Below are 22,186 nucleotides of genomic sequence, written 5' to 3'. Positions count from 1 at the left end.
CATAAGCAAACAATCATCTTAATACCTATATTCATATATCTGTCAATCATTTACAGCAGGTTTCAATGTTGTGCTTTGAATTTTATTAGTGGGGCTGTAGTTTACATTTGGATAAAGTTAACAGATTAAAAATATTCCAGTCATTCCTCCAGATACAGCTGTACGCTCCTTATCAGGGAAAAATGAGACATCCTGGTATGTGTTATTTTCATAACACATTCTTATCATTCATGGATCGTTCGTATCAGAAATTCTTATCAAATTTGTTCATGTCTTTCCATCACCTTTGCTAGTTACTTACTTTCTGGTCTTTTGTCTGTCTGACATATTGTTATTTTGCTCCCCTTCATGAATGTTAATGGAGTGAGCAAAATATTGGGAACTTTTCAATATTTTCAATATAATGCACTCCAGTAAACCACCACCACCCACTACGACCTCAATAATAAACAAAAAGTAGAATTTCTGGCAGAGCTGTTGTATTGGATTTCATTAGATTGCACAAGTGTTCCTAATAAAGTGCTGGAGGAGTGTTCATTTATTACCTGCAACAAAAACACTTTATGGCCCTTAGTTTGTTAAAAGCACAGTGATAGAAAGTATAGTATATTCCATTTAATGCTACTTTGTACTTCCACTCCACTACATTTCAGAGGGAAATATTGTACTTTCTACTCCACTACATTTATCTGACAGCTTTAGTTGCTTTTCAGATGAAGATTTGACACAACAGATAATATAACAAGCTTTTCAAATACAACACCTTGCTAAAGATGAAACCAGTGGTTTCTAACCTTTGTGGTTTTTGATATCTTACAACATGCAGTTTTAGTCAGGGTCGCATTTTCAGAAGTCTCGAGTTGTTAAGAGCTTCCCTCTAAACTTCCTGGTTTCATTACAGGAAATGTTCAAATAATCCAATATTCCACCAACAATCAAATATAAGAGAAAAAGTCCAAAAACTGAAACCAGATTTGTGTATCAGAACTTTGTTTTTTCTTCTTTCCTCTCCCATTAATCATCTCATGACCCCTCAGATTTATCTGGTGACCTTTTGGAGGGGCCAGACCCCTAGGTTAGGAACCACTGGACTAAACTAGCAAACTGTATATAAAGTAGTTCAAACTAGCTCCACCTCCAGCAGCTACAACAGTAACATGCTGCTCTAACACTGATGCTTCAGTATTAATAATCTAATGATGTCATATATATAATAATATATCAGTCAGAGGAACCAAACCACTACTTTTACTGCAATACTTTACATTTTGCTACTGATACTTGTACTACTTGATACTTATACCGTACTTTTACTTAAGTAGGATTTTTCATGCAGGAATTTCACTTATATTGGAGTATATTTACATTACTGTATTAGTACTTTCAGTTAAATAAATAATCTGAATACTTCTTCCACCACTGTAAAAGCTCTAGCAACATATAGCGCACGTTACATTGATTTTCTCTAAGTGGGCAGAATGATAATAGCTCAGCTAGCACAGCTGCATAAACCTAACGAGCATTATCTCACAACTTTGCAGATGTGTGCACGCTGGTGTAACGTGTGTGTATTGGTTAGCAAAGAGGGTGCAGAGCAGCTGAGGCGGTGCTTGACAGGAGGGATCTGCTCAGTCAGTCTCAGCACTGCACTACTTCACCGCTTCCAGTCCGTCGACCTGCTGCCGCCGCTGCTGCTGCTGCTGCTGCTGCCGCCTCCATTTAAAGTTAACGGCCACTTTCCTTCGCATCGGAAAGCAGGATTTTTGACCGGCTGTTGAGCTGCACCGAGACGGTTTCCATTAAGACTTAACGACGGAGCGGCGATAGGAAGGTAAATAAACCTACAAAAACAAACAGCAAGAGGCGTATTGATTGAAGTTTGCAGTGCAGCTCTGGACGGCTTTTTGCAGCCAGAGAACGGACAGTGAAATACGGAGAAGGGGGGGGTGGTGGTGGATAATTTTAGCCTCATATCTTTTGTGCTCTTGTCAAGAAATGTAAAAATCCGAGGAGATGCATGAGGTAATTGACGGCTTTCAATCTTTGCATGGGTTGTTTTGTTTTTTTGAAAGTGAGTGCTGCGGATAGTCGTGTGTTGATAACAGAGTCATACACTCAACCGGGTAATAACCAGCAGGGTTATTGCATTTAAATGCACACTTCTCTGCCTCCTCTTTAATCCTCATAAACATCCTTTCAGCTCCCTTTTTGCAGTTGTGTCATAACATTATAATGTCAGGCTACTTAAGTTACCTGCGAGGGAACCCTTCACTTAGTCTGGGCTATTTAGAGAATTGAGCAATTCATCTGTCAGAATAGAGACCCCGGAGCAGTAAGAGGCATTTAAACTATTTGGGGTGTCATATCTGAGGATACTGTGGTGTAAAGCACTAAACCACTATTTGTTTAATTTGTATAAACCCCAGGAAGAGTAGCTGCTACCTTTGTAGTGGCTAATGGGGATCCAAATAAACAGTTAATCAATGTTTAAACTTGTCAAGACAGCTTTGTACATTGAGCAGCAGTAGTGTTATCATTTTATCAGAGTGACTCCCATCTGAGATTGTTGCAGGACACGGTGGAGACAGTGAAAGCTCAATCAGAATAGGTGTAGATAACACATCAGAGAGGGGGTTTCCCTGTGTTTTTGTCAGTTCTGGGATAGTAAAATCCTTCATGGTGTGAAGGAGATGAGGGTGGGCGTTGGTGGGCACTGTCACTGCTGTGTGTGTGTGTGTGTGTGTGTGTGTGATCATTGTTTACTACAACACTTCCCTTTCACTGTCATCTCACTGCAAATGGTGACTTTCCGCTCTCATGCTAACTGGCAAAACAAAACATACAGGAAAGTCTTGATACTTAGTCAAATCTGCATTTCCTCCCCTTTTTCTTTTTTCTCTTTTTTGCCTGAAGTCTCAGTTTCAGAGGAGCTTATTTCCCATATATGTGTAGTCATCATGAGCTGGTTGTTTAAAAGCTGATCTCGTCTGGTCTCATTAGTATTTGTTTGTTTTGTAGCTGCGAGAGAGTTTTCAGTCACAGGCAATCAATACTGTAGTCAGGTCAGTTGGCTCATTGTTAATGTTTAGATCAGAAGCTAGAGGCTGTAAATGAACTAGAATTCAACCCATTTTGTGATATCAGATTAGTTTGTGTTATGTTAGCAGTTGCGTTATGGAGTGCTCAGAGAAATGGTATGACCGTTTGTTTATGAACTGTTTCACTTCTCTAAATACAGCAGTGCTATCTTCTATTTAGCCATCACTTCCTTTATTATATTATTGCCGTGAGTCTGTTTAAATCCTGTATGAATGACTATCATCTGCTAAACTTCCATAGCTGATTCAATACGTTATTATCACGTCATGGAAGTGATTGGACTTTTCCACAGGGCAGCTTGAATCACAAATCCTGGAATTTATAATCTCACTTGTTCTCCTTCTGTTAGTCTCATTCTTATTCTCGTAATTACTCACATTAGCCAATCTAATTATTTATATTTTCAGTCTTTCTGAAGAGCCCCAGATCCCTGGAGATTACTGGCATAATAGCCGAGATTACTACGTGATTGCATTTTTAGATCGCATCATCGAAAACACTGAAAAATGTGACATTTAATCTTTCATTTTCACTTGCGGATCGATCTGTGGCCAAACCAGTCGAGACTCCCTGATACATGCACACATTTACGCCATAAAAGCAATGTGGTTGTTGTATGGCAGCAGGCACCCTCACAAGTCTGGGCAGGTTTGAGGTTTTGTTGTGTTTTTTTTTTATTTTGGAGAGCAGCATGGTGTTCTACAAGGCTGCCTCCACAGGAAAGAAAAAAAAAAGCTATTATATAAGTCGCATTCAAGTCTGAACTCAGAGTGATGGGCAGTCCTCACTTTGAAGCCGCAGAGTGAAGAAAAAAAAAAAAAAAAGCCTCGCCTACATTTTCCAAGAAATCTGTGATTCATACCGTGGTGAATGTCTTTTGGTTTTTTTTTTATTTAAGTGCTTTTGTCTCATTTACAATCCATGTTTATTGTGTTCAATATCTCCAGTCTTCCTACACACTGGTGTAGTTTACATAGCATTCAATTCTTCCAGTATTACAATTAAACATTACATGAGACCTTCCTTTTTTACATTATTACGCAACAGTCTTATTCAACCGATAAATCTTACGCTATCCAGATCATCTATCCAAAGAAAAAAACCCTTTCATGGACTATATTACTGTATGCATAACCTCATTCTACTTGGCAGCGCCACACTGATACTATACTGAACTAAAGCGAAAAGGTGAAACAACCAGGGGAAGTAGTGGTTACAGACTGTAGCTCTAGGGATACATAAAAGTTAAAAAGTGCCCTTTTCCTTTTTTTCTCTTTGATAGTTCCACTAAGTCAGTAAAATATAACTTGCGGCTTGTAACTTCTGGCTCAGCCTGTAAAGTGACCCGTTGAGCAAACTGTGTATTTATAGTAAGGGAGTATTCCCCTGTTCAGGCAATGAGTCACAGTAGCATCTGCATGTAGAATGCAATTTAGAGCGTGGCCTCTGGCTCAGAAGGCCAAACGAGGCTCATGGCGTGGGTGGAGGTGGAGCTGGAGGGGAAAGACTCAACAGTTACAGACTGGGCTCCCCCCTTCCCTGTGCTGGCTGCCTCCCTCTCTGTGCCTCCTCCTACCTGTTAGTCACCCGTGGCAGCGCTCTGACGGGGGAGCAGCTGATGGAGGGAAACACTTTCCATAGCAACCGAGCATGTCCGTCCTCCCCCCTCTGTTAACCTAATGCAATCTGTACACACTTCAGTAAGAGAATTGTCATAGTTTCTGGAGAAAAACAAATGCTCAAGATTAGATGCAGACTTCACTCTCTGTTCAGAGAACCTACGCAGTGTTTTCCAACCACAGAATGACGGAGTCAATGGCTTGCACCCTGCAAATGTTGCAAAACAGCAGATTTCCTTGACACAAGGCGTGGGCGTTATGACAGCTTGCACAAACATTAGCCTGCATGGAAAAAGGTCATCCCCAAGTATACCTTGAAATGCTTCTTTTAAAGAGATTGTTTTATGAGTTGTTGACATTTTTATATCAAGAAATTAAAGGTACATAATAAAACACACAGCATGTGTGAACGAAAATGCCAACTGAGCTGTCCACTCTAATTTTTTTTTTTTTTCTAAAGCAGTTGTTGGTGCAGTTTTTGTTTGGTGTTTTTCATTTGAGTGGTCAGAAGCAAAAGCAGAGGTTCTTTTCAGAGGTTTATGGGGGAGTAGATGTTGCTTTCATAAGCTGTTGCTGCTTGAAGAACCACTTTTAACATTTAAATTGCTCTTTTCTCTTATTTGAAGAACCACTGGTGGCCCCACTTAGAGCCAGAAGGCTGTAGCTCTTGTGCGTTTCTGCTCAGAACACGTGCTGCACTATAAATTCTGCACTGAATATACGGAGCGACATTTTGTTCAAACAGAATTCTATCTCTTCTATCTTTCAGTGGAGCGAACCAAAGTAAATTACTCTGAATGATGGCTACGTGACTCCTGTTAGCTCACGTTTAAATCCCTCTCATGTCGACTCAACACGTCTCTACCGCATAAATGTTTCTCTAAAGCGACATAAACAGTTCCCTCATAAACCATCTACCTTTTAACTTCAGCGCAGCAATGTGACCTTATCGAGAATCAGGCCAGAAGCAGTCGGTCACATGGTTTGTATTAAGACTTAGAAGCCTCAGACATTCCTGAAACCTCCTGAAATATTCATACCTGCCTCAGTAAGCTCATTTAGATGGTGCCGTTGCTTTTTCAAAACTCCATCCAGTGTTTGAGAGTGGAGTCACGGGATATATTACTCTACTCCTATCTTTTCCTCTTAAGTGTAGGGAATGCCTCTTCCTGTGCTATGTGCTCTGACTGGTTCTGATTCCCACTCTGCGTCGTGCATGCAAATCATTATCTAATCAGGAAGCGAGGAATCAGATTACTCAGATTGGCTCGAGATCATGTTGGACCAGACAATAATGATGATGATACTCAGCTGGTGAGGAGACAAAATAGAAATGATGATGCTCAGGACATCACGCTCCTGTGGAAAGCAGAAAAAAAACAACACCCAGGAGTTATCTAAAATAATAGATGTGTTTTATGTGACACCTCTGAAGCCTATTTATAGGTGTTTGAAGAGGGAGTCATGAGATTTTTTTTTTTTTAGAATAAAGTGCTCTGGCTCCAATCAGGCGATCAGCAGCTTTTCTCTTTTCATGATTCCTTCATGTGTCACTTTGCTGTCGTGGCCCACCTGATCGGCTGCATAAACAAAACTGCTAGGCAACGCTGCTGACCTTTTGAGAGAATTAAGTGAGGACAGTGTGAACCTTTCACAGTCCATCGAAAGCAAGTAGGTGTTATTTCAGATGATTTAATTTCCTTTTCTCAGTTTGTTCTTTGTTCTTCTATGATTTTCTGTTCAGTGCAGGCAGCCGTCACAGATACCTGCACTGGCTGCACTCAAATGTGTGATAACACCTATGGACAATGGTGTGAACTATTACGGTAATGTCGTATTCATCATCCGGGACTGAAAACCACCACACAGTCTTTTATTTGCTGTAGTTTTGTGTTTCTATAGCTGATGAGAGAATAGTCCTCCACATGGAAGATTGGATTTACAGTGTTTAAGTCTTTAAAACTATTAAACCAGGTTCAATATGTTTATTTATTATATTTTAAACTCTTTCTTCTCGCAGTTTCCTCATTAACAATCATATTTTTAAGTGGGAAATTACCAGAATCACAAGATGATACTTGGTTTTAAGCCAAAAGTCTGCTATTGTGGGCCCTGAAAACATCTCATTTGACTTGTAACTATGAGCGATGTGGTCCTACATAAATATAAAATATACTTTCAAAGTTGGAACAGTTTTGTTTATTTATAGTTTTGTTCCTTATTTGTTGTTAGCCAATGCTAACAGCTTAGCTCCAGGTCTGGCAGTTTCAGTCCACCAATGTCCCTGGAGGAAATATTCTAACGGTGGCGGCGATGCTCTGATGTTGCCTCTAACGCCACCAGCAGGTCAAGGATTTCACTTATACTGCAACTTGCACAAAATTTGGTGCAGACATTCATGGTTCCCAGACAATATATTCTAACAACCTTGGTGATCCTCTGACTTTTACTCTAGCACCACCATGAGGTGACTATTTTGGTACTTTATTGAAATAAGATGCCTATTAGATTGCTGTGAAATTTGGTTCACACATTCATGGTCCTCAGAGAATGAATTGTAATAACTTTGATCTCGTGACTTTCCATCCAGTCAACCACGGTCAAAATTTCATTTTGTCTAATACTTTCGGTTATAACCAAATACCTGCAAAACTCATGATAATCCCTCCAGCCTCAGCTGTACTTTGTGTTCTATTTTGCAAATGTACATAAATATTAAGACAATAAATCAACACGGTGAACATGATAAACATTGAACTTGCTAAACGTGTTTGTATTATTGCTGTGAGCATGTCAGCACGATGATATATAGCCTCACAGAGCCGCTAGCACAGGCTGTGGACTCTTTGTTTTTCTTGTTTTCTTCTCGCTTGTTTGAAGTGGGTGGGGCTTCGCTGGAAATCGGTGATGTCACATACTTCTGTGCACCAATCAGCAACATTTGAATTAAAACTTTGATGTGAAGTTGTTTGTTTAAGTTGACAGCGCTGTCAATATAAATAGTAAAATATTGTGTACATAGTGTAATAGAGTCTTTAACATAAGTTTGCTTAAGTTTGCTTAACATGAGGCACCATAACTTACTGGTCATACCAGACCAAGTAAGACATTAGCAAAAAAAAAAAAAAACCTTGAGAATATGAAATAGATTATGGGTGGATTTCCTTTTTTATTAACTTAAATGTTTATTTGTAAGTGGGATAACTTATTTTATCTTCAAAATTACATGCTCTCTTTAACACAATTTTTACGCCTCCACACCGGCAACAGATGTGGCTGGAGCGATATCACAGGAACGCCTTGAGGGAATTTCCTCAAAGTTGACAGAAACGTCCGCTTGGACTCAATAATCACTCACTAATTAGAATTTGGTGGTCAAAGGTCAAACATAGCAAAACATGGCCATAACTCAAGAATTCATACGCTAATTATGACAAAGTTTCACACACATGTCTAATAAGGACAAAATGATGAAATGATGACATTTTATATCCAAAAGGTCAAATGTCAACTTCACTGTGACATCATAATGTTCTGCAAAAACATGTTTATGGCATTTATTCAACACCATTACTCAGGAACAGAAATGGAGATTGTGACCATATTTCACATTTAGTCAGATACTGAATCTTTGACACTAATCTTAGGTCTCTACCCTGAAACTGCAGTGATTGTTCAGATCTGTGCTGGCGGGTTGAAGATATGTGTGAAGCATCACACATTTTTTAGAATTTGTAGCCTCTTTGCAGAAGCGTCCATATCTGAGGCTTCATCTGCTGTCATTGCTTCAACTTTGTGCTCTATCACAATCAGCTTTATTGGCCAAACATGCAAACACATACAAGGAAAATAAACTTAATATCTTTTATTAAATTCCTCACTACAAATATTATATGAGTCTGGACAGACATGCATGTAAACTGCAACTTGACTGGTTGGCTTCATATGACTTCATACTGAGAATAAATTTATTGATGCTTGTTATACTACACTTATCTGGAAAGATCAAATTTCTTAGCTAACATAATTGCAAAACATATTGATTATCAACTGCATTAGGCATTCTTCAAATTCTGTATTGATCTATTGTTATACTTCCTATTGCACCATTGCATCGGCACGCATCTACCAAAGCAACATCACACAGGATGTCAGTATGGCAACGTTCTCCTCTCCATTAGGTAGTTCCTCCCCTTCCTTCAATGATTAATTAACCATACATTTGTCTGTTTGTTTTCCCGTCATTAAAGAATATCCTTCCATTATGTGATAACAGCATGTTTGCTTCTGATAAAAGTATTCCACCAAATGTTCGTCCAGACGCCATCCTTCTCTGTGTCAGGTTTAAATTTCATGCTCACTTTCAGCCGTGTATGACATTTAAGTCTCTTGCTTTTGTTTGGAGGGGAGGTCCCTTGACAGTCCAGTTTCTTTTTTTCAGCCTCCCCGAAAGTTCTTATTGTTTATCTCTGTAATTTAACACTTCGTCACGCCCTTTTGTTCAAAACTAAACTCTCTGTATCTTATTTTTTATTAATCAGATATGGGCCAGTGAGTATATGGAAAAAGATTTTGGGTGCAGAGAATCCCTTGAGTGGAAGTATCATGGGTACCTTTAGCCTGACATCATTTCTACCAGAGTTTTGGCCCAGTTTTGAATGTTAATGATGGTGAGAGATGTGAAACATAGATACAGTATACAAAAATGTTTGAGCATCTTGTCTTCAACAACTTTATCACTTTTAGACACGTTGAGTAAACATTGTGAGTTTATGAGCACGAGTCACCGTGTTATGATATATGATGGTTAGCTACAAACATCTTTAATTTCACATGTCCTGCAGATGTCCTGAATGTTCTTACTTGCTTCTGAGTCACTCAAAGTTTAGATGTTGAGATGATGAGTATGTATGCTCTCTGTCTACAATCATGGATTTTTTTTCGAGATGAAAGATGCTATCTTTCGCTCGCAGCCTTGCTTTTTATTCTTTTACTCAGAAGCAGGCTAATGTGCACCCACCTTCTCTTTTCTTTCCGTCTACATCTCACTGTTCCTCCTGTCTGTGCACAGGCAGTTCGTGCAGAAGCAGGCACCATGTCCACCCCCACAAACCCAGAGGTGAAGGAACTGAACCCTGTCGACTTTATCCAGCTACAGCAGTACATTGAATGTGAGTACAGACAAGGCGGGCAGGCGGGCAGGCAGGCGGGCAGGCAGCTTTCTCAGCGCTTAACGCCCCCCCCCCTCTCTCCACTTCCACTTCCACCCACACATACACATTCATTTACACTTGCTCATATTTCTCATATCTAGAAGAGGTGACAGTCTACCACATTCTGTTTTTTTGCAAATAAAGCACACACATATTCTGTCGTTCTTCAGATAAATCTATATTCATCGTGTAGTCGTGTTTCAGAAATGTCGGTATAGATTTATGTAAAAAAAAAATTAATGTTTGTGAATGACCCTCAAGTACATGTGTATCCCTGTGTGACCTGTGTGTCTTTGCTTCCAGACTGCAGCTTGAAGGTGAAAGACGTGCTGAGGGAATTTGATGCAGATGGCAGTCTGGCCCGGCACAGACACGGAGAGGTGAGGGGACGGTGTGTCCTGCTTTTTTCCACCATCAGGTCTTTGCTGCTCCAAAACTCACTCACAGTGATGTCAGCTACAAGGCACATAACTAAGCTGAATTATAGGTCTCACTGGAGCAGTTTAGTGAGAAATGAGCATGTGATTTATGCGTATTACGCAGTTATTAATTGTCCTACGCTGATTAATTAGATTCAAACCCATCGATCATGTTGACTAAGCCGTCCGCAAGAAATATCTTCAACGGCATCCAACCGAGGTTGCAAATGTAAATTATCTCCTTATTTTTGCCCACGCAGCAAGGCCTTGCTGAACAGTGTGCTGGCTGCCTCATGCAGTGTAAGCTCAAATGTGATTGAAAAAAGATCTTTACAATACTGTACATCAGTGACTGACTGCCAACTAATGGGTACAGGAAGCAATTGTAGTTATTTCTGATGGATTACTATGGCTATATACATTTTTGATTTGATAACTGGAGGGAAATGTTGGTTTTTATGATAAATACAAACACTGCCATAAAGAAACAGTTAATAGCTTGTAAAATACACAGGACATCGACAATATTTGCTGTAAATGCAGAATAATGATGCCGTTCCCTCACGCTCACTCTTGTTTGCCTCTTTTTTTTTCTTTTCTTTTGGTGGTCCGGCTGCCATGCATAGACATTATTTATTACTAGGGCAGCTCTGCAGGGTATCAAACAGAGAATGGAGTTATGTCAACAAGAAATGGGTTTGTGGTTCACCATTATCAAGGGAGTACTGCTTGTTAGCCCTACAGCATATAGTCATGTGAGAAGCACGGATACCAGGTCAGACAGATGGACTGAAATCTTGAACCAAGTGCTTGTTTTTTGTTGCATGTCATCGTCACAAGAAGCGTTGCAACTGCTCCAATTTTGGAGACAGATTTACAGTTGTTTATTCACTCGTAAATGATAGATTAAACGTCTCTTCACAGCCTGAGAAAAGTCTTTGGCCTTTGAAGTGTGTTTTTCTAAGTTAATGAGAAACACTCGTCAGATGCAAAATTTTCACACGGTTGCGACAATGTGATCTCCAATGCGTCATCTTCCTTTATTTTCACAGTAGGTGAATCTAAAAAATGCAGAAGTGCCTGTGTGCAATTGTTATGTATGCACCACATACTCAGACGCTGCAGATATTTAATTACACATTTCACAAAACCACTGCAAACCAAATACGTCTCTCCCATTCATTTCCTTTTCCAGTGCATCAATGAAGAAGGCTTTCGTCTGTTCCTGAAGACTTATTTAGACGTGGAGGACTTCCCTGTGGATCTCTGCCAGCGACTCTTCTGCTCCTTCCAAAACTCTGAACCCACCCAGGAAGACTGCGCCAGTGAGATTATACACCACGTATTAACACAACTCACTGCCTCCACGCTACTTTGCAGCAGACCTTTATCAATTTACACCATGGCCTATTTGGCATACATTCATTTATCACCACATGCCTGCGCAGTAGTGTTTGTGCAGATATAGTAACCATAGTATTCACAGCCCCCCCCCCCCCTCTCTCTCTCCTCCTTCTCTCCTGTAGAGGAGGTCTTTCTGAAGGATGTTTCATGTTACTTCTCTCTGCTGGAGGATGGCCAGCCCAGGGATAAACTGGAGTGTGAGTCCGTTGTTTCATTTCTGCTCAAAATAATTTGAGTGATGACTTGGTCCAGCACTTCCACTTTCATTTCCCCTCTCTTTAGTTGCTTTCAAGCTCTATGACAGAGACGGCAACGGAGTCCTCGACAGCTCTGTAAGTTGTAAAGAACATGTGATTGTAGAGTACAGTACGTATCATTGTCAAGCGCAATACTGAAGTGTTTTGTTACTTTTTACTAACAGGAAGTGGATAGGATTATTGCTCAGATGATGCATGCTGCAGAATACCTCGGATGGGATGTGTCAGAGCTCAGGCCGGTAAGTCCCAGAATGCTCTGCTCTGAAATATAAACTTTCTTGAAACACGTGAAAACCTGCCCTCAAACTGCACTTTAAATCATCAAGATATAGTAATCGTACATAAAAAACGACAAATTTGTTTGCACAAGATATGTTTTACGACGTTATGGACATTGTATGGCAGCACTTGTAACTCATTTGCCAGGGTTAGTAAAATGATAAGCATCTCTGCACCAGCAAAAGCCACAAATTCCCACGCATGAACAGCTTCAGAAAACATATGGCCTATATAGGTGAGAGAAATGTGCGCGCTGATTGGATAATAACAACCAAATGTCATTTCATCAGGTCCTGAAGGACATGATGACAGCAATTGATGCTGACAGCAGCGGCACGGTGTCTCTGGAGGAATGGGTGGAGGGAGGCATGAACAACGTTCCCTTGCTGGTCTTGCTGGGTCTGAAGGTACATTAAAGCAGCATTTATTTCACAGTTTCATCAAGTGTTGGCTCCAGAAGCCTCACTCAGATTATAGATATTTCATTTTTACAGCAGGTGTCTCACAAAGTGGTAAAACCTACTTTTACTGCTCTTGTGAAACTCTGGCCTTGCGTGCCTCTCCTGTCCTTTGCCTCCTCCTCATATATGCGGCCGTTTTGCCGACTCAGGATTACAGGGTGTGGTAATGTCATCTCCCCTCATGCAAGCTCCGCAGTGCTTTAGTGTTTTCCATTTACTCTGCACTATCTGTGCCCACATTTAACGAAGTGCTGGCACAAAATAGAAATCTTTGAGCTAATACACTATATTTATAGTGTAGAATATATTTATATACTAAAGAAATTAATAATATAAATATTGGTTGTACACATACCTGATCTGTTCTTGCCTGCATCAAGGACAGATCAGTTTTGTGTTATGGGTGTTGCCAGGAACGTAAAAGTCATTTATTGTCAGTAAGTCGCAATCTAAAACCACGAACTAAACTCTGTCACTGGGTTTGGCCTCTACAACAATGCTAGGGACTTCCCCTCAGGCTATTTACAGCCACCAATGGACATTTGAAGCCTGGGGTGCATGAATTCAGCCCCCTCACAGTTGCTGTGTGCTGCTGCTAGGGCTGCCCGCTATGTCTCGCGCAGTAAGCGACAGGATGATGCATCATGTTTGAAAGAAAGCTTTTCAGTCCGTAATCTGGACAAGAGTACTGATCGCCCCATTAAAGGATTGAAAGCAATCCTTAATAATCTTGAGTTGAGAATTTGAGATTATAGTCAGTGTTGATTTGAATATCCACGGTGCTGCACAGCATGTCATGATATGTAGAGCCACTACATACTGCATAATCAGCAATCTCATTAAGGCAAGGCTAGTCATGAGTGGGTGTTAAAAACAACTGTGAAATACTCGCCTTTGCCACAGTACGTTTTACGGGAAGGTCTGTGTTGTTTGATCCAAATTTAAATAAAAAAAAACAAAACAGATATAAGTCTACTAAACTACAAACATTTATCATAGAAAGGCCTTCCTGTATGCTTAACAACTCTCTGCTTTTCCAAATGCAAACATAGTTGCGCAATCACAAAGATCTTAGACCGTGATATACTTCTCTTTCTTGCATTGCCTCCCTGCACCAACCAGATGACCCAGAAGGACGGACAGCACCTTTGGAGGATGAAACATTTCAACAAGCCTGTTTACTGCAACGTTTGCCAGAGCATGCTGCTGGGTCTGAGGAAGCAGGGACTCTGCTGCACCTGTGAGTACCTGAACTCACCAGGAGAGGGAGATATTGCTGCGCAATTTAATCACTGAAATTATAAACTGCATTATACTGTAATTACTGTCATAACTGAGAATTAGAGGATCCTTTTTAGATTAATACTCATCTGTCAGCTTTTATTTTGAGAGGGAGATTTATATTAATGTATGGCAATGACATCATATGACAGCTGTGTTATGTGTTCCCATTGTTAAAGGTTGCAAATACACAGTCCACGGACGCTGCGCCAACAGGAACCCTGCGCCTTGCACCAAGACTTATGTGAAGTCAAAGAAAGAAACAGGGGTATGCCAGCGTCTACATGACAACATTAACCTTCATCCTGCGTGTACGTGCTGTATGTTGGTGTAAGACAGTTTTATCCCACATTTCAGGTTCCGACACACGACTGGGTGAGCGGGAACTGCGACTCTAGGAAGTGTGATAAATGCCAGAAGAAGATCAAGAGCCTCCAAGGTTTAACGGGCAAACACTGTGTGTGGTGCCATAGTATGGTGAGGAAACATTGTAGTTTGTGACTGACTTTAAGGGATATACAGTTATACTTTCAATTATATTTCTACTCATATGTATTCCAATCAAACTGCATCTACTGCTATCTAGTATGCCACTTTGATCTGGATTTAAGATAATTGCACTATTGATTTTGCACAAATGTTTATGCTCCACTGGTCAGGATAATGTACTGCATACAGCACTCTAACTTTGATCTGTTTTTGGTTATGTGTATAGTATATTTATATTACTATTATTACTTTTTCTCTCTTTATTTGTATCATGTTCATATCCACCTTTCTGGTTTCTTCTTGTGTTGCTGTAATGCTAAATTTCGCTCCTTGGATCAATATTATTTTATCTCATTTAGTTTCCAAGTATTGAGGAAGAATGTTTGTCTATAAGGCATTGTGGCCCAAGTATAAACCATGTACTCATGAAGCTATTGTTCTGGTTCTGGTTGGGGGATGTTTGATGTTCGACACCCTCCTCTCCTACTTGTCCTGTCTTGTTCCACTGTGAGCACTTAATGAAGCAGAAATACAAAAAAAAACTTTTAGAAAGATACATTTGGATCCTGTCAGTTGTCATCTCTGTTGTGCCGGACGTTTACGTAACGTGTCACTGTTGGTGTTTCACAGCGTCATGATGAATGCGCAGAACAAGAACCAACAGAGTGCTCATGTGGGCTGCTCAGAGACCATATCCTGCCTCCATGGGCAATATATCCTGTTATAAAGGTACAGAGTTATCCCCAGGCACATCTCAAGCACATGTACAGTACAAACACTGCCTGTCACGCCAACGCAAAACACAACATCAGCTCAGGGCTGTTTCTTGTTGTTGGTAAACCCTTCTCACCTGTGTGACATATTGACAGGTACAGTGTGTGGATATTTTTTTCTCTGTCCTCAAAAGGAAAGAAAACCTATTAGATTTTCTCAGGTTTACTCAATCTCTGCCTTTGTTTTATTCCCTAAAGGAGAGACCAAACAATGTGAAGAACGGCTGCTCAGGCTCAACAGACGAGAGCGAGCTCAATACTACTCCTGATGGACAAGTGCTGCAGGTACTTTCCTGCACAATGAAGGCTTTTTTTTTTTATCTCTGCTGAATATTTATAGCTTGAAATCTGAGTAGGCAGATTCCTTTGTTCAGAAAAATGTACAGTAAACTCAGTATAGATACTTGTTTTCATCTGTTACACAACTGTTTTATATATTTTTTTGTTTATCTTTGAACAGATCAGCCCTGTGCCAAGCACCCATCCTCTTCTAGTGTTTGTCAACCCTAAAAGTGGTGGCAAGCAGGGAGAAAGGTGAGTCCAAACACAGTTACACTCATGGAGAAATATATGTCTTACACATGCACATTTTTAGCCTGGTTTTATGTATTTCAGAGTCCTGCGTAAATTTCAGTATTTACTGAATCCACGGCAGGTATACAACCTTTCAAATGGCGGACCTGGACCAGGGTGAGTGATTTGGTACAAAGGGATCTGGTTAAAATACACTGATCTAAGATTATTTCAGACTAATTTGTCCTAAATATTTAGTTAGGCTCTGTATCATGCCCTGCTGTAATAGTTCATCCATCTTTTTTTTCCAGACTGAGTTTTTTCAGAAATCTGCAGGATTACAGGATCTTGGTGTGCGGGGGAGACGGCACAGTTGGCTGGATTCTAGATGCGATAGGTGAGACTGTTGGATCAAGTACCGTAAAAGACGCATTGGAGCGTCTACACGGTGTGATTCTGGTGAAAATCACTGACGCATTTCCTTTTTCCTCCCCTTTTTCCTCTTCGTGTGCTCAGACAAAGCCAATCTGTTGGTACGGCCACCTGTTGCTGTGCTTCCTCTGGGCACAGGAAATGACCTCGCAAGATGTCTGCGATGGGGAGGAGGTGAGAAATGAAGATAGGGGGATTGTTTCCCTATTTTGAGACAATACTGAAACAGTTTTTTGCATATCCTCTGATGCTGTTTCTGTATGTTTATTGCATTCATGCAGATGAAAATCATGTTTTATTTTTACATTTTGCCAGGATATGACGGCGTGGATCTGAGTCGTATTCTTAAAGACATTGAGGGGAGCTCCCAGGTGTTGATGGACCGCTGGAGTGTGCAGGTCATCACAGACGAGAATGAGGAGAAGGGCGACCCAGTGCCATATGAAATCATCAACAACTACTTCTCTATTGGAGTTGTGAGTTTCCCCAGAAATACATGATATCCTACCAGAGGAAATGTTTATTCTTCAGCTTTTGTGTCACTTTGACCTTTTGGATCATTGCTCTGTTTTTGTTATGTTGACAGGATGCCTCCATTGCCCACCGGTTTCACACAATGAGGGAGAAACATCCCCAGAAATTCAACAGCAGGTATACATGTAAAACACATGTAACAGCAAAGAATATCCCACTCTTAGTTATAACATACAGTATAGTTTCATTATCATAACTCTGACAGATTCACTCCAACGACAAAGTAGAAGCTGAGAAAAACTATTTCCTTTTTTTGTCTTCATTTTTACTTCAGTTGATGATTTTTTTTTTCATAGCTGAAAAAAACTGGATGCAGGTGGCGACAACAGATGTCTGTGGCAGCGAGTGTTGCGACTCTACTCCTCCTCCTTCTGATGAACTGTGTGTGCTAAAAAGAGAAAATGTCCTGTGAAAATGAAACATCACGTAAACCTTACAGACGTACTTTTTTTTTTTTTATGACTGCAGAATGAAGAACAAACTGTGGTATTTTGAATTCGCCACTTCAGAAACCATCTCTGCTTCCTGCAAGAAACTGAACGAAAGTCTAACGATTGAGGTGAGAAAAATCGTTACCAACATTGCATGTGTGCATTTTGTGTTTGAACAGTTTATGTATTGTGATGAAAGACTTTTTCACACATACAGCACTGATGCTACCTTTGTGTGTCTCTCTCTCTCTTCTGTCCTCAGTGCTGCGGTACTCCACTGGATCTCAGTGGCCTGTCTCTAGAGGGGGTTGCGGTCCTAAACATTCCCAGCATGCACGGCGGCTCAAACCTTTGGGGTGAGACCAAAAAAGGGGACACTAAGGGGCTGACGAGTCAGGAGGAGCCTGAGGTGATTGTCGACCCAGAAATCCTGAAAGTGACCTCCCAAGGTATATTGTCTTTAACCTTCAGACCGGTGTGTATGTGAGATTATCAGAAGTCTGATTTAAAGCTGCACTAATCAATATTTTTTTATATTAACAGTTGAACAAGTGACTATGTGTGATGTGAAAGGGGTCGCTTGTAATTATGGAGTTCCCCTAAGCACTACAGAGCCATTTAGCTTCCTTTATCTCACTTTTTTTTGTCTAGTCATCCCTGTTAAAAGCTCTGTTAAACCGACTTTACACTACCTGCCCAGCACCAAATGACTCACTGACAAAGTTAACAGTTAACTGGTGAACATAGTGTACTAGACTGTAACCCCATTAAACACATGGAAATAGACAAAATACAATAAAATGAAGAGAATCATCTTCATAACACATATGCAGCATGACCAAAAACTAGAAAACACAACCAAATACAGAAATGTGCACTAGGAAGTCCATTTCATTGTACTTCTGTATTCGGTTGTGTTGTCTGTACTTGCAAAGCATTTCATTTTACTGCATATGAGATGTCAAATTGGTGAATGTGTTTTCAACTTGAAGCTGCAATTTCAGTTTGTTTTGTTTTGTTCTATGTGCATGTTTCCTTAAATCTCTAAAAACTGATATTTTTTTGGCCACTTGAGGGCAGCGGAAACAAGTTATGAACACAACATTGAGAAAGAGTCACATCCAGCAGCTACAGATTAACATTATCATTTATTTGGAATCGTGTTTCTGTCAACCTGGTGAATTTAAGTTCAATATTCACTCTCCTTTAGCTCTGTTTTTGATTTCTATCAACTCCTGAGGGAAATATCTTTGTTCTTTAGTTGCTAAATGTTCCACTATGTTCACCAGCTAGTGACTAACTGTGTCTGTTTGCCATTTGGCGCTGATTTGGTGGTGTACAGTGTGTTTTTAGAGCTTTTCCTCTGAAAAACAGCTAACCACTGCAGCCAAAAACAACACTATCAGAGCCCTGAGAGAGCTGGACACCAAAACAATGAGCAGAAACTCTGTATAAAGCTCTGTAAAGCCAAGGGAAGCTGCAGAGAGAAGTCTCTGCAGGTTGATAGGTGACTGATGTTTGTGTTTTGTTCTGATCAATGTTCCCTCTCTGTGCGCTGGATGTTTACCTGTTCTTTTCAGATCTCTGCGACCGCCGATTAGAGGTGGTCGGCCTTGAAGGAGCCATGGAGATGGGACAGATTTACACGGGCCTCAAGAGTGCAGTGAGGCTAGCGAAAACATCACAGATCACCATCAGGTGAGAAAAAACCACCACACAGACAAGTTCAGACTTGTCGAGCCTTTGGGCTCTCAATTCCGACAACGGCTTGAAATTGACTCTGATCACCAGCTAAAGATGATGCTTAGCTGGCTCTTTACCTGACAGTAATTACATTCATTGGCTTTCCTTTTGGTATTTTAATTACACGAGGGTCATTGATGTTGTTACCTGATGCGTGTTGTTGATCCTGCACTACTTTACCCTCAGGACGAAGAAAGCATTACCGATGCAGATAGATGGAGAGCCGTGGATGCAGCCTCCCTGCACGGTAATTACCGCACAGACACTGAAACGAGACACCATGGCTGCCTCGGTGCAGACCAGTAATTAAATATTAAAGTTTCCTAAATGGCTCCCTAAAATGTGTGAAAAATGTTTTAATTTTACTATGTGGTATATTTTCTTTTCAGATTCAAATCACACACAAGAACCAGGCCAGTATGTTGATGGCTCCTCAGGCCAAATCTTCTGGCTTCTTCAACTACAAATGAAAACAACTGCTCAGAAGCATCTACGTGCACTTGTTTATTGTATAGACTGACACTTTTTTTTATATATTAAATCAGTTTGAATGTGTGTGTTGTAGAAATAACCGCATTGTAACAGTCAAAGTAAGGATAACTGCTTCAAGGCATCCCTATAACACATAACCGACGCATGGCAGTGTATGAAAACAAACTGTGTGGTAAGATATGTTTGTATCATGGCAAAAATGATTTTGACCAAATTTATTCAGTGTTTTTATCAAATACTCAACACTCGTTGTGTCAATGCTTCTGTAGGAACTTAAAATTAGGTTAAAGTAAAGTGAATATCACGCTAAAAGACAAACTGTAATCTTCGTGTGCCTTTACGATCTGTTCTTCATGGTTATGGCTTTGGTAGAAGACATACAGAGCGCTGTGTTAGGCGTGCACTTTGGACATAGACCATGTAGTATTGCTGTTTTGTTGTGGCTGTAAAGTTTTAGAGATGCTGCGATATACTATATGTGTTCTTGTCAGTTTGGGGGCGAAGGATGGATGAGATTAAATCTCAGATTGCGGCTGAAGTAATCTTACTTTTTTTTTTCTTACATTTCAGAGGATACTTGAAAGTGTTTTTGGGGAACAGTAACAGGAAAATCATTGCCAAAAAAGTGCTGCATGTTGATCAGGCTGCAGCAGTCTGTCTATTCTGCTGTTCCTGTGTGTGTGTGTATGTGTGCGTGCATGTGTGTGTGTGTGTGTGTGTGTGTGTGTGTGTACGTGTGTGAGGGCAGAAAGCCTCTGCTGTACCTTTTGTTTGGCATAGAAAGCTGAGGTGTTCACTTCTAACTTATAAATTAGTGATGAGTTGGATTTGAAATTATCGGTTCAGATGTGTTAAAATATATGTAATCCTTATTTAAATGTCATATCATGTCAGTATATCAGGAGGATGTTACGGTAAAATATGCCTGAGATAACACAATGTGTAAAGATTCTAATAAATCATCTGGACCTCAGTGTCTTGTATACTTTATTTCAACGTTCAGTCATGTTTCATATATTATGTGGTAGATTATTTTTCCATCACAAGGGGGCGTCATTCTCTTTTTAGTCTGTCGCCACAGACGGTTGCAACATGATCTGCTCCACTGACTCCATACAAGTCTTCCCTGCCTCTTTAAGACTTTACCTTACATTGAAATTAATAATATCTTAATAACTGAAATCTTCTAGTGATCAAAGTGGGTTTTTTTTAATCAGAGTTCCTTTTAACACGCACCACTTATTAGATTAGTTGGAGTATTTCTGACTAATTACAATAAAAGGTTAATGAAGTGCAACAAATGCTGCCTTCAAATGCCGTGGGACTATTCTCGAGTACTGACGTGATCACATTTTCGTCACCTTTTGAAACTTTGCATCAGCTTTTTGCACATGAAGTAAGATCCCTTTTTTTTTTTTTAAAATGTTGTCATATTTGTCAAATTTTGTGCAACAGTGCAGCTCGGTTCCTGTGAATTTTCACCATCCATTCTAGTTTTCTTAGTTTTACTTATTGTTGCTTCACTTTGGTGTTTGAGCTTCACTGTGTAGAATCATGCATGTGCAGAGTTTGACGTAAAAAGGCTGTTTTCGCGTTCATCCGCTTAAGGTAGAAGGTTTCTCTGTGGTCACCTTAAATCTGAGTTTATGATGCATGAGTTGTGACATAACAACTACTCTGGAAGCCAAACCTGGTCGAATATTCAACTTACACAAGTGTGATGTGGAAACTTGGACGCCTCCAGTGCACATACAGTGAGAATGGACTTTACAGTGAAGTAGGAGATGTATATTCACAGACTCTTTTCAAAGAGGGAAAAGGAGTAGATGTAATATTGAGGATTTAATAAGGTAATTTAACATTTTTTGTGGAAAAACCATGTCAGACACACTGTATTATTTAAAGCATAGTATTTTTATATATCTTAAAATATGTCTGGGGGCTTAAACCTGTCATTTCACTGAGAGAAAAGGTTTTCTTATACAAGGAAGAATTGTCATGAAAAATTATTATTATTACATTATATTATTACTTAGGATAAATTAGAGATGGAAATCCCATTTGGTTGTGGGAACTCAACAAAGTCTTTTATGTCTGTGGAGGGATTTCTGTTCACTGAACTCAACACAATCACATTTATACTTGACATGATTACATGCCTTGTGAGCATAATTTTGTAGCGGTCACCTATTTGTGGGACTTGCTGTCATTTCCCTGATCCAAATTCGTACAGCTGAATGTCGAGATCCCTCTGGGTTGATTGGAAGATTATTCAGACCCTCTTGACTCCAATTGTGTAAATCTGCACCTCTTATTCTATAATTTAAGCATTATTTTACTGCATATCAGTCGTGGAAAGTAACTAAGTACATTAACTCACATATAATTTTGAGGTACTTGTACTTGAGTATTTCCATTTGATGCTACTTTATACTACCACTCCACTACATTTCAGAGGGAAATATTGTATTTTCTACTCCACTACATTTATCTGACAGCTTTAGTTACTTTTCAGATGAAGATTTGATACAATGGATAATATAACAAACTTTTAAAATACAACACATTGTTAAAGATGAAATCTCCAACCTTTTTGGCTTTTGACGTCTCACAAAAAGTAGTGTGTAGTCGGAGTCACATTTCAGATGTCTATGAGTTGTTAACAGCTCCACCAAATAGTGATTTTTCCCTCTAAACTTCTCACATGGTTTCATTTCAATAAATGTTCAAATGATCCAATATTTCAC

At 39.9% G+C, this 22,186-nt stretch overlaps 1 protein-coding gene across 1 annotated transcript; it reads left to right on the top strand.

The window, feature by feature from the left end:
• The first annotated feature begins 1,613 nt into the window (after window positions 1–1,613).
• dgkaa (diacylglycerol kinase, alpha a) lies at window positions 1,614–20,412 on the top strand. Its single transcript, XM_067593062.1, has 24 exons — window positions 1,614–1,831; window positions 9,790–9,889; window positions 10,235–10,311; window positions 11,546–11,675; window positions 11,877–11,951; window positions 12,037–12,086; window positions 12,176–12,250; window positions 12,581–12,697; window positions 13,874–13,991; window positions 14,212–14,300; window positions 14,390–14,509; window positions 15,152–15,250; window positions 15,493–15,579; window positions 15,755–15,828; window positions 15,910–15,984; window positions 16,119–16,204; window positions 16,324–16,413; window positions 16,555–16,715; window positions 16,826–16,890; window positions 17,242–17,332; window positions 17,467–17,653; window positions 18,785–18,902; window positions 19,134–19,194; window positions 19,337–20,412. Exons 2-24 carry the CDS (start codon window positions 9,814–9,816, stop codon window positions 19,415–19,417), a joined length of 2,202 nt encoding a protein of 733 aa, XP_067449163.1. The 5' UTR covers window positions 1,614–1,831; window positions 9,790–9,813; the 3' UTR covers window positions 19,418–20,412.
• Window positions 20,413–22,186: the final 1,774 nt, after the last annotated feature.

The sequence above is a fragment of the Thunnus thynnus genome, chromosome 6, assembly GCF_963924715.1.
Source record: "Thunnus thynnus chromosome 6, fThuThy2.1, whole genome shotgun sequence".
Taxonomy (NCBI): domain Eukaryota; kingdom Metazoa; phylum Chordata; class Actinopteri; order Scombriformes; family Scombridae; genus Thunnus; species Thunnus thynnus.
The sequence above is the reverse complement of the archived record's forward strand: the minus strand, read 5'-3'. Positions and strand labels throughout refer to the sequence as shown.

Bases quoted from the DNA above. Each gene is read 5' to 3' on its own strand.
- dgkaa (XM_067593062.1), top strand. From the start codon at position 9,814: ATGTCCACCCCCACAAACCCAGAGGTGAAGGAACTGAACCCTGTCGAC. The intron at 13,992-14,211 runs GTGAGTACCTGA...CCATTGTTAAAG, and splicing joins GCAGGGACTCTGCTGCACCT to GTTGCAAATACACAGTCCAC. The intron at 15,985-16,118 runs GTGAGTGATTTG...TTTTTTTTCCAG, and splicing joins AATGGCGGACCTGGACCAGG to ACTGAGTTTTTTCAGAAATC.